We start from the raw sequence: 15231 nt of genomic DNA on the forward strand, positions 1-15231 counted from the left end.
TTTGTACTCATATGCAGAGGCATTATACACAGTACGGGCAGTCCACGGGGAAATCCACAGAAACCATCCCATGAAGTAGTATTCTGTTCCATAAAATGTCACATTTTGGCAAGTCTGAACTAACTGCGAATGACCGTCTATTTTTATTTAGTTCTCGCCATACTATGTTGATGCGAGACAAATGACAGCAAGGACAAGAATGATGGAAAACTGGGCTTCATGGCTAACTCCTCTGCCAAAGTGGAACTATAGGGAGAAACCAGAAAAATCTGTAACTGAGCCAGTGAGAGAGTGCTTAGGTTATAAGTCCTGCATATTCACCATCTTGCTACTTCCCTTGATATCCTCGCACCCGCTGCCATATACACACATGCTTCGTCTGTCTGGAAAATGAAGCTGATTTTTTTTAAAAAAAAGCAATATTTATATAAATCAAACTATATGTATTGCTTTAGAAAAGCATGTTTATTTAGGCCATATATAAATTTTTTATATTATCTTATACACACACGCGCACCTGGTTTAAATGTAAATGTTACGAGAAATAGAAATAAAATTCTCCGTAATACATGATTCATCATTCTGGAGAAACTTGTATCAACTTCTTTTCAGCTTTCTCCTAATATAAAAATTGGTAGTTGTCGATAGCTTCGGTATCGGATGCTATTGAGCGATGTCAAAGAGTATCGTAGATAGTAGAAATCACCGAGTGAAATTACAATTCCAGAACAGAAGAGAGTTCTGCTGAAAGTAGATTAAGATAGTGTGTAAAAATATACATTGCAGGTATGTGCTGTAAAATTTGTGTATAAAAATATGCACTTAAAACATGTGCTCCAGTAGCATATTTCTAGTACATTGCACTCCTTATTTGGAATTGTGTTTGGCATCGAAGACATATGCTAAATTTGCAGGAATTTGTTATTGAGAATATAAATGAATAACGGTATAATAAAACATAATTATTTGCCTGTGTTTGTACCTGTTAACGACTAAGCTAGAGCGAGGAATTTTACTTTCAAGTATTTCGGTGCTTCATAGGTGGTAGAAAGGTCGCGTATGTAGCGTACAGCAGCCACATTGTTCACTGTAAATAAATGCTTTCTGAATTACAGAACTAATTGTTTGCATCCTGTTAAAATACTCAATCCTGCACTGCCATCCCAACTCCACACCATAAACCAAATCAGCTGTCTTGTACACACTCTAACAGTTATGTTGTAATTGAAATATTGTCTCAGTCTTGTGGTGTGGTCCACCAGAATTGTCCACATTGGCTGTGTTATTATTGAGTTTAAACTAAGCCCTGACCTTTTCCATGAATTTCTTGTGTTGATGTTGATACTGACTTTAATTCTCTTTTCACTTTAAGAAAAGTGCCATACCAGTTGTTGACATGTATGGTAAATACTGTGTGGCAGAGTCAGAAATGCTAACTAGGCGAAAGTAGGGGGACAGGTCACGTAAGAAAAAAAAAATGAGAACTGTAATGAGAAGACTCAATCAGTAATTTAATCGTCCATGTGTTAACTGATTTTAATGTAACTAGGCCTGTCACAGAAGAATTTCAAAGTATCATGTAACTGCTAAAAGAATGAATCATCAGTCACAAATGCCTTGCAAAGAAGTGTTATCTTCAATTCTGTTTGATAATACATGCCTTAGACTATCCTTGCTGTTAACAAAAGAAAATGCATTTTCAGAATACACAAAATGAAGTCAAAGACACCTGTTAGCATAATATTGTGAGAAACGTGTACTATCTATCAATAGACTTGTCATATGACTTCTAATCACGCTTTCAGGTCCACTTTATCATCAGTATTAGCAATTTATTTATGCAGAATCATTTTAGTAGGAAATCAGATTGGTCAGCTTAATGCAAGGAGAACATAGGGTAATTCATTTTTACATACACTTGAATACCCACATGCTTAATGGAGGGAAGATGTGTCTGGTTATCAGCTGTGGACTTGGTGAAGGAATCATCCCAATATTTGATGCAAATAACAGTGTAGAAAACAAGTTTAAAGATGTATGAACATAACTACTTTTCAGAAACAAAAAATAACTGTTAAAGTGTTTCAGTACAGCTCATGATATACATACATGTTTTCGTGACAGCTTCAAATGGTATTTGGAAATTTAATTTTCTGATAAAATAAATTAATGGGATCATGTCTTCAGAACAGATGCAGCAAAGGCAATAGGGTGTTTCAAGAGTTTTGTTTGATTCGCATGGCCAGGAGGTATTGATAGTGTACATATTTGATCTTTTGCATCTAATGAAGAGCATTAGATAGCAGTATGAATGACATGTTGTTTGGGATTTTATTAATAGACCTACTTTTTATTGCACGTGTTTCATCCCAAACGTTTTATGCATTGTTTGGCTTTTTGCTTCCTTGTTTGCTGAGGCTCCTTATATGATTACATTGTGAATTGACTATTGACTATTTGCTGCATTTATAAAAAAAAAAATGTAAGATATACCAGCATTATCAATTCCTTAAAAAAACTGAAGTGTTTCTCACATACTTTGTTTATTAATATTGTAATTCCTCAGATCTTCCTGTTGTAACTGTGTAACAGGTTCTCAGAATGCAGCTCATTGGAAGTAATTGGGTGATACAGCATTTCAGTGTCCCTCATGTATTGCAGTGCTGAGTGGATTGTCTGTCAGTATACCATCAGCCCTCTCCCTTCCCTTTCATGCTGTGTTGATGTCAGTAAGTATTACGTTTGCTCCTCAGCATCTACTATGAATTTAACTGTTTTTTTGTGTGTGTGTGGTCAGTTCCCACAAAGCATCCCAGTTCAGCAGTGTGAGAAATAAACTGAATGTGGATCACCTGGGATCCCGTTTGTTTAATACACACATGAAATACAGGCAGGACACATGGCACTGAACTGAATATATGCAATCCAGTCTCATTAGTGTGACCACTGCCTATGTTCAATGTCAACATGTAACCCATCACAGATATCGGGTGCTGCACTAGCATGTCAGGGTGAAAAACAGTGCAGTTGCCATGTAGCAGAAATGGAGGAATTTATCTGACTTCCAAAAGAGCATGATTGTTGGCTTTTGGAGGGGGAGGGGGTAGAAACATTTCCGAAATGGTAAAGTTTGTAAATTGTTCATGCCATAATGGCGATATCAAAAACCAGTGCTGAGGCAACTGTGTTGCATCAAGGGCCATAGGTGGTGGGTGAACGACTGCTGTGGAGATGTGTACGGGTGAATAAACATGCAATTGTTGAACTGCTGACTGGCCAAATGAACAAAGGTCCTACCAATAGTCTCCTCCATGACTGTTCACTGAACATTGCTGTGTGCGGGCCTCCGCAACAGGCACTGGCTCAATGCACCCATGCTAACTGCTAACTTGCTAACGAATGCTGGAATTTGTATGCCAGTACCACAACTGGATATCTGTTGAGTGGCGTCAGGTGGCCTATTCAGATGAATCTCATTGTATGCTGGTTTGAACTGAAAGCAAACACCCCGCAACAATGGTCAGAAGGGCCTATGCTGGAGGACGGAATGTTAAGGTCTGGGTAAAGTTTTGTGGCATTCCCTGGTGATCTCACTGTTCTGGAATGGATCAATTATTGGGGCCATGACCACCTCCTACGTGCAGTTTGTCTTTCCTCGGATTGTGGCATCTACTAGCAGGACACTGCAATGTGTCGCATAGCTTACAGTGTACTTGTATGGTTTAAAGAGCACCAGGATGAATTTATCGTATTCCTCCAACCACCAAACTCCCCATATTTAAACCTATTCTACAATCTGTAGGACTACCTTGATCAGGCATTCCATGCCATGGATCCTCAGTTGAGAGATATAATGCAGATGGCCACAACACTGGAGACGACATAGCTCTACACCCCTGTTAGCATATACCAAAACCTCATCGACTCTCTTCATGCACATCTCACAGCGTTCCGAGTTGTAAAATGTGATTATTCAGAATTTTGACAAGTGGTCACAACAATGTGACTGGACAGTGTAGAATACAATCATTGCCACAATGAAAAGTGAGGCTGCCAGTGGGTGTGAATTTTCAGTCTATCATGGATATGTGACAAGACAGTTCATAAGAACATGGTGCACACCAGTTACTTTCATCCAGCTGCATTCCAGAACTTTTAGCTACTAGTGTAAGTCTTCTCTGATGATACACACTCAATTTAAAATTTCACTTTCAGACTCAACAGAAGCTTAGTTTTCAAATGCCAGTTTAGTTTACAAAAAGCACTCAAGGCCATTTTTATGGTTTTTTTCACCTCATATTGTGTACAGAAACACTTCCATTGTGCCTATGACTGTGACATTACAGTATTTTCTTTACAGTTTGTTTGACACGGGTTATTACGGTCTTATTATCATTGGTTTTCAAGCCCATTTTCGTACTTGCTTAATAAGTTATTCCAGCTGTTGCAGTTTTACCTATAGGCTACTAGAAGTGGTACAAGTGCACTCTGTGTCGGATTTTCCATTGCATGCTGTTGTAGATAAGTTAGCATGATGAATGATGGTACATCAGTACGACAATACTTAACTCAAATGTAGATAGCCAATGTGATTCTCAATTGTAATTTCATTTGCTTCATGGATGAAGTCAACATTTATTTCCTGTCACATACAGCAGTTTAGTAAGCTGATATTTTGTGTCACTCACAGGAATTTAAGCTGTGCTCTTAGGTTCCTGCTTAACCATACTGTCAGAAACAGCAACATATTCGCCGTATACAGCCACAGATTACGTGACAAGCAAGACTATAAATATGACTGCTGCTCACTTTACTCACAGAAATTTAAGCTGTGCTATTGAGTACCAATATAACCACAACCTTGGAAATCATGATGTATTTGGGGAAAAAAGTCAAGTATTTGTACCACAATTTAAGCTGTGCTATTAGGTTCCAACCTAATCGTACTCACGGAAATAGTGACAGTTCCGGGAAAAATAATCAAATATTTGTGGCAACCACAATTATGAAATTGAGCGACTCTCATTGGCTGCAGTATATTTCGCCTGATTGACTACAACCAATGGTAGTGAATTGCAAACTGCAGCGTTTAATGGTAATGTGCTGACACTGTAAGGGCACATTAGTCCTAGAGGTAAATAGTACACTGTTTATTAACAATTGCCCAGTGATAAATGAGAACTCTGACCACAATGGTCAAATAGCAGCAATGGCCCATATGACACCTCAGTCATTTGTTGACTAGAAAGACTTTGACTATCCAGTAAGTAGTTTTAAAAAGCATTCAGAGGATGTTGTGGTGATTTATTTAATGTGTTAGATGCCACTTGTAATTTTATTAGATAAAGGACCTCTTCACTTGTGTAATTGCCTCCCAGTGAGAACTTTGAAATATGGTAGCAGTACAGGATTGCGTAAACCACTGGTTACAAAGATTATTTAAATAGAATCCTGTAAGCAAAGAAAATTATTTACTGTTTTCGTGTTATTAGCAATACTATTATTCAATTTTAAGAAACAATATTAAAATGTTTATGTTCAAAAGTAGCAGTCTTGAGAATAAAGTTTATACCATATGGTGCTCAGTCAAGGTGGTAACTGGAAGTGTTGAGAATCGGGATGATTGTCATTGCAGAAAATTAATAAATGATGTGTACATCATACACGTGACATAGTTTTTAACAGTCAGAATTTTAATTGAGAAATTTAGAGTAGTTGGCTCAAAAAACTGCTCGTGTTGAAAAAGTTTGAAGCTTAATATTAAAAGCTTTTTATTTTTCTTTTAAAAAAAGGGTGGCCATTGTGGTAGTTTGTGTATTAGTTTATTACTTGTGCGCACAATTTTTCCAATGTGCTTTGTTTGTAGGCCTACACTATTGTTAAAGCTTATGAAGAAGAAAGAATAATGAGCATATCTTAAAAGGGATTGCTAGTAAGTCAGGATTTGGATTTCATAGGTTTCATACAGGTGGTTTTGCTGAGTGTGCCACCTGTAAATTCATCTCTCAGGTAGTAAAATATTTAACTGACAGGATATAAAACCTTGAAGTAGCTTGTCATCTTGGGAGCGAGTGGGCCAAGGTGTTGGTCCGCTCCAACCAATCCATAGTCCTGAAATGTCTGTGTCACATATTAGCACACATTGTGACGAAAGTGTGCTGGTTTACCATCGTGCATGAACTACATTTGTATTAAACTTCCTGGCAGATTAAAACTGAGTGCCGGATCGAGACTCGAACTCGGGACTTTCGCCTTTCGCGGGCAAGTGCTCTACCGACTGAGCTACCCAAGCACGACTCAGGCCCCGTCCTCACAGCTTTAATTCCGCCAGTACCTCGTCTCCTACCTTCCAAACTTCACAGAAGCTCTCCTGCGAACCTTGCAGAACTAGCACTCCTGGAAGAAAGGATATAGCGGAGACATGGCTTAGCCACAGCGTGGGGGATGTTTCTAGAAGGTAGGAGACGAGGTACTGGCGGAATTAAAGCTGTGAGGATGGGGCGTGAGTCGTGCTTAGGTAGCTCAGTCGGTAGAGCACTTGCCTGCGAAAGGCAAAGGTCCCGAGTTCGAGTCTCGGTCCGGCACACAGTTTTAATCTGCCACGAAGTTTCATATCAGCGCACACTCCGCTGTAGAGAGGAATTTTCATTCTACATTCGTATTCTTTGATGCAGTGGCACAGTCTCCAACAAGGTGGACATTATATTAATGAGAAAGTCCAGATAATGCACACCAGTCAACCTTTGTGGTAGCACGCATGGCCCTATTAATCTATTGTTAAGTATGCTGCCCATATGTTGATTGCGAATCAGTGTTGATGCCCTCTTTCCTGGAATTGCTTGGGGATTATTTCTGACCATACATGCTGGTTGTGGAAATTCACTACACCATCTCTTGTGAACCCTGCCTCACCGGTAAATAAAATCTTTGATATGAACTGTGGATTGCAGCACACTTCTGCAACAGCCATTGACAGAACCGTTGTCTTCCATGATGATCCTGTGGTCTTTGGGCCTGAACGCAGTGTAGATGATATGTGTACAGCAATTGTTCATGAAGTATCCCCCAGGTGAGAGAGAGAGAGAGAGAGAGACGCACATTCTACTGCTGCCAATTGTCGCACACTGGTCCCAGGGGTTTCTTACATCAAACATAGCACACGCTGCTCCATGTCAGGCATGCTGACTGTGCGGAGCCTTCCACTGTCAGTCTTCTGAGGTGCAGGGGTACTTGTTTCGCTCAGACGTTAGGAAAGCCTGCTGGACAGCTTATCAAAGGGCACACTGCGCTTTGGATATTTTCCAACGTAAAGGGCACAGGCTTGCAGGCTTCATCCATTTGCTAAATCATAGCAGAATATCTTATCTGCTATTTCGCTTGTCGAGTAGTAGGCTTCTATTGCTAATAAGTGGCAGGAAAGAGAAAATGTAAATGTACTACACCATTTGTATGTACAAACAGTGCAATAACAGTAAACACATAAGTAAATCTGCATTTGGAAGAAGGTACACACCATGACATGTCCCCAAGGTTGACGGTACTGTACACTAAGGGACATAAACACAATGAAAACTGTGTACAGCATTACTCAAACCACACAACTGACTGCATACCACGTAGGTAAGGTACTGTGAGTAAGGCATCGTAATACTATGCTGTCACATTTGAGAGATCGCAAATGCAGCAGCTGTGCTAATATCTGCAACCAGGCATTCCGCAGCCCTTCTTTTAAACACATGTTTATCTTGGAAAGTATGCATTTCCAGACCCATTTTTATTGAACTTGAACATCCAGTATATACAAGGGACATCCAGTCATTAGATAAGTCGATGTAGGAAAGAAAACTAGGTTTTTAAAAAATTATACTTGCAATACGTTTCAACATACCCTCACCGATATTAATACATTTGACCAATGAACCAGTTTTTTTTTTTTTTTTTTTTTTTCCTGATACAAACAAGTCTTTGACGTGTTTATTTTAGCAACTTCCCCACAATCCTTTAATCACCACATTGTCACAGAACTTTTTCCCACATAATGCCTGCTTGAGTGGGCCAAACAGATGAAAATCAGAGGGTGCCAAATCTGGACCGTAAGGAGAGTGAGGTAGTATTTTCCAACCCATTTTTTCAATGGTTTCTTGAGTCAGATGGGCCTCATGAGGACAAGCATTGTTGTGCAGCAATATCAGGCATTTTCTTTGAGAAAAACAACATTTTTCTCCTGTTGCTCACTTTACCTTGTTGATCAGTATGTCTGAGTAGCAGATACTGTTTATTGTACACTGATTTTCCTATTAATCAGGAAAGATGACACATCGAGCACCCCTAAAGACAGTCAATATGACTTTTCCCTCTGGTTCTTGAGTTCTGAATTTCTTTTGGATAGGTTCCATTCCATGCTTTGCTTTAGACTGAGCCCAAGCTCCAGTATGTTAAAAGCTTGTTCACAAAAGGATCACCTTCCATTTCATAGTGTTCTTTCAAGTCTGTACACTTTTCTACAATGCACGCCGTGGTGGCTTGTGTGCATCAATGATGCAGTTAGCTGTACCATAGGTACAACCACAACGGTGGGGTATCTGTTGACAGGCCAGACAAATGTGTGGTTCCTGAAGAGGGGAAGCAGCCTTTTCAGTAGTTGCAGGGGCAACAGTGTGCATGATTGGCTCACCTGGCCTGTAACATTACCCAACACAGCCTTGCTGTACTGGTACTTTGAAGAGATTAAAGCAAGGGGAACTAGAGCTGTTACTTTTTTACCAAGGACTTGAAGCTCTACTGTATGGTCAAAATATAAATGACATTCTCTAGAGTAAAATATTTGGAAGGTAAAATAGTCATCATCAGGAGAAATGAAACCGGATCTGCAGAGAGTATTATGAGATTAAAGATAATTAAGAGAGAAAAAATGTTATTTTGATGGGGAATGGGATTTGATAGTAGGAAAAGGAAGAGAAGGAAAAATAATAAGTGAATATGGACTGGCGAAAGGAATGAAACAGGGACTCACCTTCTAGAATTTTGCACAGAGTGCATTTTAATCATAACTAACACTTGATGAAGAATTGTGAAAGAGTGTTGTATACACGGAAGAGACCTGGAGACACTGGAAGCTTTCAGATGGATTACATAATAGTAAGACAGATTTTGGAACCATATTTTAAACTGTAAGACATTTCCAGTGGCAGCTCTATGCTAGGACCATACTCTGTTGGTTATGAACTGTAGATTAAAACTGAGGGAATGGCGAAAAGGAAGGAAGTTGAGGAGATGGGACCTGGATAAGTTGAAAGAACCATATGTTGTCGAGAGCTTCAGAGTGAGAATTAGGCAAAAATTAACTACAGCAAAGGAAAGGAATACAGTAGAAGACAAATGGGTGGCTTTGAGAGATCAAATAGTGAAGGCAGGAGAGTAACTGATCCAAAGAGAAGATACAAAAATGAAAATGGTGAAAAGGAATACAGGCATGTAAAAACTGAGAGTGACAGGAAGTACAAAATTACTAAGAAAGAACAGTTAGCGAAAAAATGTAAGGGTATAGAAGCATATACCACTAAGGCAAAGATAGATACCACCTTTAGGAAACTTAGAAACATTTGGTGAGCAAGGGAAGCAGGTGTATGAATATTAGCTCAGATGGAAAACCTGTACTAAGCAAAGAGGGGAAAATTGGAAGGTGTGTGTGTGTGTGTGTGTGTGTGTGTGTGTGTGTGTGTGTGTGGTGGCGGGGGGGGGGGGGGGGGGGGGGTTGATTTATATAGAGGAACTATACAATGGAAATGAGCTTGAAGGCAATAATATAGAAAGGAAAGAGGATGTCGATGAAGATGGATGGGAGATACAATACACTATGAGAAAAGTTTTATACAGCACTGAAAGAACCAAGTCAAAGCAAGGCCCCTGGAGTAGATGACATTTCATCAGAACTACTGATATCCTTGGGAGAACCAGCCTTTACAAAACTATTCCGCATGGTGTGCAAGATGTATGTGATAAACAAATTACCCTCGGACTTCAATGTATAATAATTCCAAAGAAAGCAGTTGCTGACTGGTGTGAATATTACTGAACTATCAGTTTAATGAGTCATGTTTGCAAAATACTGACATGAATTTTTTAGAGAAGAATGAAAAACTTGTAGAAGCAAACCTCAGTGATGATCAGTTTAGATTACAGAGGAATGAAGGAACGCATGAGGCAATACTTACTGTATGAGTTCTCTTAAGAGAGATGAAGGTCAGTCATAAACTAACGCCTCCTTTTTTTTCCAAGTGCAACTGTGTAGGCTGTAAATCACAACATTGATGACTAATTTATGACTTTTCAAGCTATTGACACACGGAAGTTTTCACAGCCTCCTCATCTTCAAGGTAAATCCCATTATGAGCTTCTTTTAGTGGCCCGAACAGATGGAAGTCTGATTGTGCCAGTTCAGGGCTGTATGGGGATGAGAATAGTCTTCCCATCCAGCTTTCACAACCTATTCAGTTGTGTGATGCCTGGTGTGTGGTCTTGCATTGTCATGCATAAGATGATCTGACATAGCTTGTGTTGGTGGAACTCCCTGAGGACGTGCTTAAAGCTGTTTGAGGGTTCTGACATATCGGGCAGAATTTATTGTTCATCCCTGCTCCAAAAAATCAATCATAATCACACTATCTGCATCTCAGAATGCTGTAGCCATAACTTTCCATGTCATTTGTGCACTTTTGAAGTTTTTCTTCTTCTGTGAGTTTCCATAATGCCGTTTCTTTGACTGCCTCTTTGGTTAAAAAAAAAAACAAACCCATGTTTTGTCTCTAGTCACACTTTCTTCCAGGAGCTCCTCTCCTTCCAAATGGAAGTGCCAGAAGAATTTTTCATGTCCCTTTATTCTGGTCAGCTAACATTCTTGATAACCAAGTTGCATGAACATTTAGTATCACAGTTTTTGGTTATTCGACATCATAAGTGTTCACTGCCGAGGGAGGTAATGCAGAGCTAATCATCTGCAGTCACTCTGCGTTCTCCACGAATGATGCCCTTGACTTGCTGAATGGTGGAGTTGTTGCAATCACTGGCCTGCTGCTGCGAATTTTGTCAGCCAACAGTGTTCTCCCTTCAGCTTCATTGTAGCAATGAACTCACCATCTGACAGTGCTGATATCCACTGTTGCAGCACCATATACATTTTTCATCCTTTCATGACTGTGGATGGGCATTTCACCATCTGCATTCAAGAATTCTGTCACAGAATACTGCCTAATAAAAACATTGATGTTTGCCACTTTGTAAGTGAATGAAGTACTGGCATCTGTTGATGCAGAAAGATACCATTGCAGTGGGTTGGAGAAGCTGCTTTGCAGAATAGTGCCAAATTCAAATTTTTCACTTAACAGACCTTATTTATGGAGAAAGGGAGCATTACTGTACTTTGACTGACCCTCGTAGGTTAAGGAAAGGTAAACCTACATTCATAGTATTTGTAGGCCTAGAGAAAGCTTTTGGAAATGTTTACTGGAATACACTTGTTGAAATTCTGAAGGTAGCAATAGTAAAAGGCTGTTTACTACTTTTACAGAAACCAGATGGTAGGTAGAAGATTAGAGGAGCTTGAAAGGAAAGCACTGGTTGAGAAGGGCTGAAACTAGATTGTAGCCTATCCCCAATGTTAGTCAATCTGCATGCTGAGCAAGCGGTAAAGGAAACCAATGAAATATTTGGAGAAGGAATTAAAGTTCACGGAGAAGAAATAAGAGCTTTGAGGCTTGCCGATGATGTAGTTCTGTTGGAGGCAGCAAAGAACTTGGAAGAGCAGTTGAATGGAATGGACAGTGTCTAGAAAGGAGGATATAAGACAAACATCAGCAAAAGCATAGCTTGTGTTAGATGAACTCACTGAGGGCGTGCTTAAAGCTGTTTGAGGGTTCTGACATATTGGGCAGAATTAATGGAATATAGTTGAATGAGGCAATGGTTAGGGAACTGGATTTGGAAATAAGATGCTAAAAGTACAAGATAATTTTTGCTTTTTTAGCAGGAATAACTGTTGGTGGCCAAAGTAGAGAGTATATAAAATGTAGACTGGCAATTGGGATAAAAAAAATTTGAGGAAGAGAAATTTGTTAACATTGAATATAGATTTAAGTGTTATCAGTCTTTTGTGAAAGTATTTGTTTGGAGAGTAGTGGAGTGTATGGAAGTGAAAAGTGGGTGATACAATTCAGATAAGAAAAGATCAAAAGCTCCTGAAGTGTGGCGCTACAGAAGAATGCTGAATATTAGATGAGTAGATAATGTAACTAATGAGGTGGTACTGAATAGAAATGGGGAGAAAAGAAATTTCCTTCACAACTTGACAAAAAGAAGGGTTTGGTTGATGGGATATGTTCTGAGTCATTAAGGAATCATCAAGTTAGCGTTGGAGGGAAGTTTTGGGGATAAAAATTGTAGAGGGAGACTAAGAGATGAGTACAGGAAGCAGGCTTAGAAGATGGAGATTGCAGTAGTTATTCAGAGGTGAAGAGGCTTGCACAGGAAGACTAGCATGGAGAACTGCATCAAACAAGTCTTTTGACGGAAGACCAAAGCAGCAAAGAACACACTTTGAGACTTATTTCCTTGTGTTGTGTTAACTCTTTCAGGACCCACCTTGCACTTGTTTTGTTGTGCTGAAGTTCATTACTGATAACTTTATGAACTATGGCAAGACTTACTGTAACTGCTATGTGCTGAGTCACAGACTGCTCTACTTGTATACAGCTCTACAAACCACTGGTGCTGCCCTGTGTAGATTACAGGAGTCTCACATACGACTTGACATCATCTTTGACATTGCAGATGCTGGACCCGCTATACCGTTATGGGGTACGACTGACAACTGATGCCTCTCAGACTAGCCCCATGGTCAGCCTCCTAACAGAGGCAGGGGTTCTATTGTTGCAGGTTCTACAACAACAATTGATCGCTTATGCGTTACAAATCCACTGCTCCTTGGAGCACGCGTACTAACGTCCCCTCTTTCCAAAAATGGAGATCCATCTTTCACAATGGTGGACCAGGTCTGCAGTTATGATCACCACTTGCATCCAGCCCCCTTTTTTTCCCCCCTGAACTCCAGCTTTCCCCTCTCTCTGGGCTCACTAATGTACATGGTGCATCCCCTGTCCACAGCTCTGTCTCGATCTATAACAAGGTCCCGAAGACTTGGTCCGTCTTGAAGTCCTCTGCCGTTAATTCTTCTCCATTTGTTTACGTGCCATATAGCTGTTTACTACATCTAAATGCATCCCCTACAAACTACAATGAAGTGGACGGCAGAAGGCATTTCTCATTGTACAGTGTACTGAGCAAAATGATGCAGTGCTGAGACTCTGGACTTACATTTGAGAGTACAGCAGCTCAAACCTCAACCTGGGCATCTGGATTTGTTTTCTGTGGTTTCTATAAATCTCTTAAAGCAAGTGCTGGAATGGTTCTTTTGAAAATGACGTGACAAATTTGCTTTTACAATTCCAATTTGTGCCCAGTCTTCATGGACCTCATCGTTGATAGAAAGTTAAATCCTTATCTTCATTGCTTTGGACCCTGTATTAGGAATTCTTCTTATTCACTTTGGATATGAAGTGCTGGAAGAATGGATTTTTTCATGACACTGTGCAACTATAATTAATCTGATCTCGTCTTCATGGTCCATTGGGTAGTGATGAATAGATGTCTGTAGTATACTCTTAGGTTCCTCATTTAATTATGGTTGTATAAACTTTGTAAGTAAGCTTTTGCAGAATAATCTACCAGTTCAAGTTTTTCAGCATTTATGTGATGCCCTTCCATGGTTCAAACCAAATTGTGATAATTTGTGTTGGCCTTCTTAGTGTACATTCAGTATCCCCTGTTGGTCTTTGGTGTCTCTGAAAGTCTCCTAGTAGACTACAATTGTACCAGTGAACTAAAGACTGCTACCTGTTCTATCTACAACTGAATGTGTGTGATCATTTCATTTTACAATCCACAAATTGTTACATATAAATATTGCTGCGAGGTGCCAGTCTTTGTACTACTGTAACATCTTGTCTAGATGTGCTTGATTGTACTCTGTAACTGTTACGTGCATAACCTATGTTTAGCTCCCCCCCCCCCCCCCCCCCCCCCCCCACACACACACACACACACACACACACACACTAGGAACAAACAATATTTCTGCAATTCATGGCTTGATCCAACTTGGATACAGAAAGGTTTACGGTGATTGTGTGGTGTTGGTGGTGTTGTTCCCAAATTACCTTATGTACAGCTGTGTACTTTTAATGTACAACACATCATTATGTGTACAGTCTAGACACTGTATACATATAATAGCTTATACAGCAAATACATCACTAGTTGGCTATCCTGCACTGATTTTTAAAAAAAAAAAAATCCTGCCATATAAATATTAGTCCACATGCTACTAAATTGAAGTTGCCAAGAAATAGTACAAAGCATTGGAAACATGATCGTTTGTGAGTACATTATGTCTCCATGTAAAAAAAATTGCAGATTTTGAACTTTCCTATAATAGTAAGCTTCATTTACTATGTTACCAGCCTTTAATACAAAATGTATGTATGACTACATATCTTAAAATTGACACCTCTGATTTTATAATTGTTAGCATACAGAATATAGCGCATTTAAAGACATCAGAAACAATTACGTTCATTGCACAAAGGCCATTCGAGTTAAGGCTACCCATCACTTTGGATGTAATTCACAAAATTTTGAAAATCAGACTTCAGGTCCATTTTTATTTCGATACATATCGAACATTACTTTCAACAGTATTAGGAAAATGATAGATTACTACTCACTGTAAAGGTGATACATTGCGTTGAGTTGCAGACAGGCACAACGAAAATACTGTTACATGTTTAGCTTTTGCCAATGCTTCCTTCAGAAAGGGAAACGTACTCATTCAGGCAAGCAAGCACATCTCATGCTCACAGGAATGGCAACTGTCACATTGAGCAGCAATCTGGAGTGGGGCGGGGAAAGGAGAGGGATAACAGGGTATGGGTGGGGGAGTCACTGGATCGCAGAATCCTCTGTGTGAGGGGCCCAATAGGTGGGCCAGTTGTGTGCCTCAAGAAGAGATATCATTAGCAGTGTAAGGGGGGGGGGGGGGAGGAGATAAAGTCCTGGTGCTGCTTGTCTGTTCTGCCCACTGACTCCACTGCTTTCATATCGGAGTATTCCTGATGTATT

General features: G+C 39.7%; 1 protein-coding gene across 2 annotated transcripts in view; it reads left to right on the forward strand.

Moving 5' to 3' along the window:
• The first annotated feature begins 646 nt into the window (after positions 1-646).
• The window catches only part of LOC124621996 (zinc finger CCCH domain-containing protein 11A-like), a 64531-nt gene continuing 49946 nt past the window's right edge, over positions 647-15231 (forward strand). The window contains exons 1-2 of one of the 2 annotated variants that reach the window (XM_047147540.1): positions 651-786; positions 2593-2729. In XM_047147540.1, the coding sequence (XP_047003496.1) occupies positions 2724-2729 (6 nt within the window). In that variant the 5' untranslated portion in view covers positions 651-786; positions 2593-2723. Of the gene's footprint in view, positions 787-2592; positions 2730-15231 lie in introns of both variants that reach the window. The other variant, XM_047147541.1, reaches the window with a different exon arrangement.

This window comes from Schistocerca americana, chromosome 7, assembly GCF_021461395.2.
Source record: "Schistocerca americana isolate TAMUIC-IGC-003095 chromosome 7, iqSchAmer2.1, whole genome shotgun sequence".
NCBI classification, from domain to species: Eukaryota; Metazoa; Arthropoda; class Insecta; order Orthoptera; family Acrididae; genus Schistocerca; species Schistocerca americana.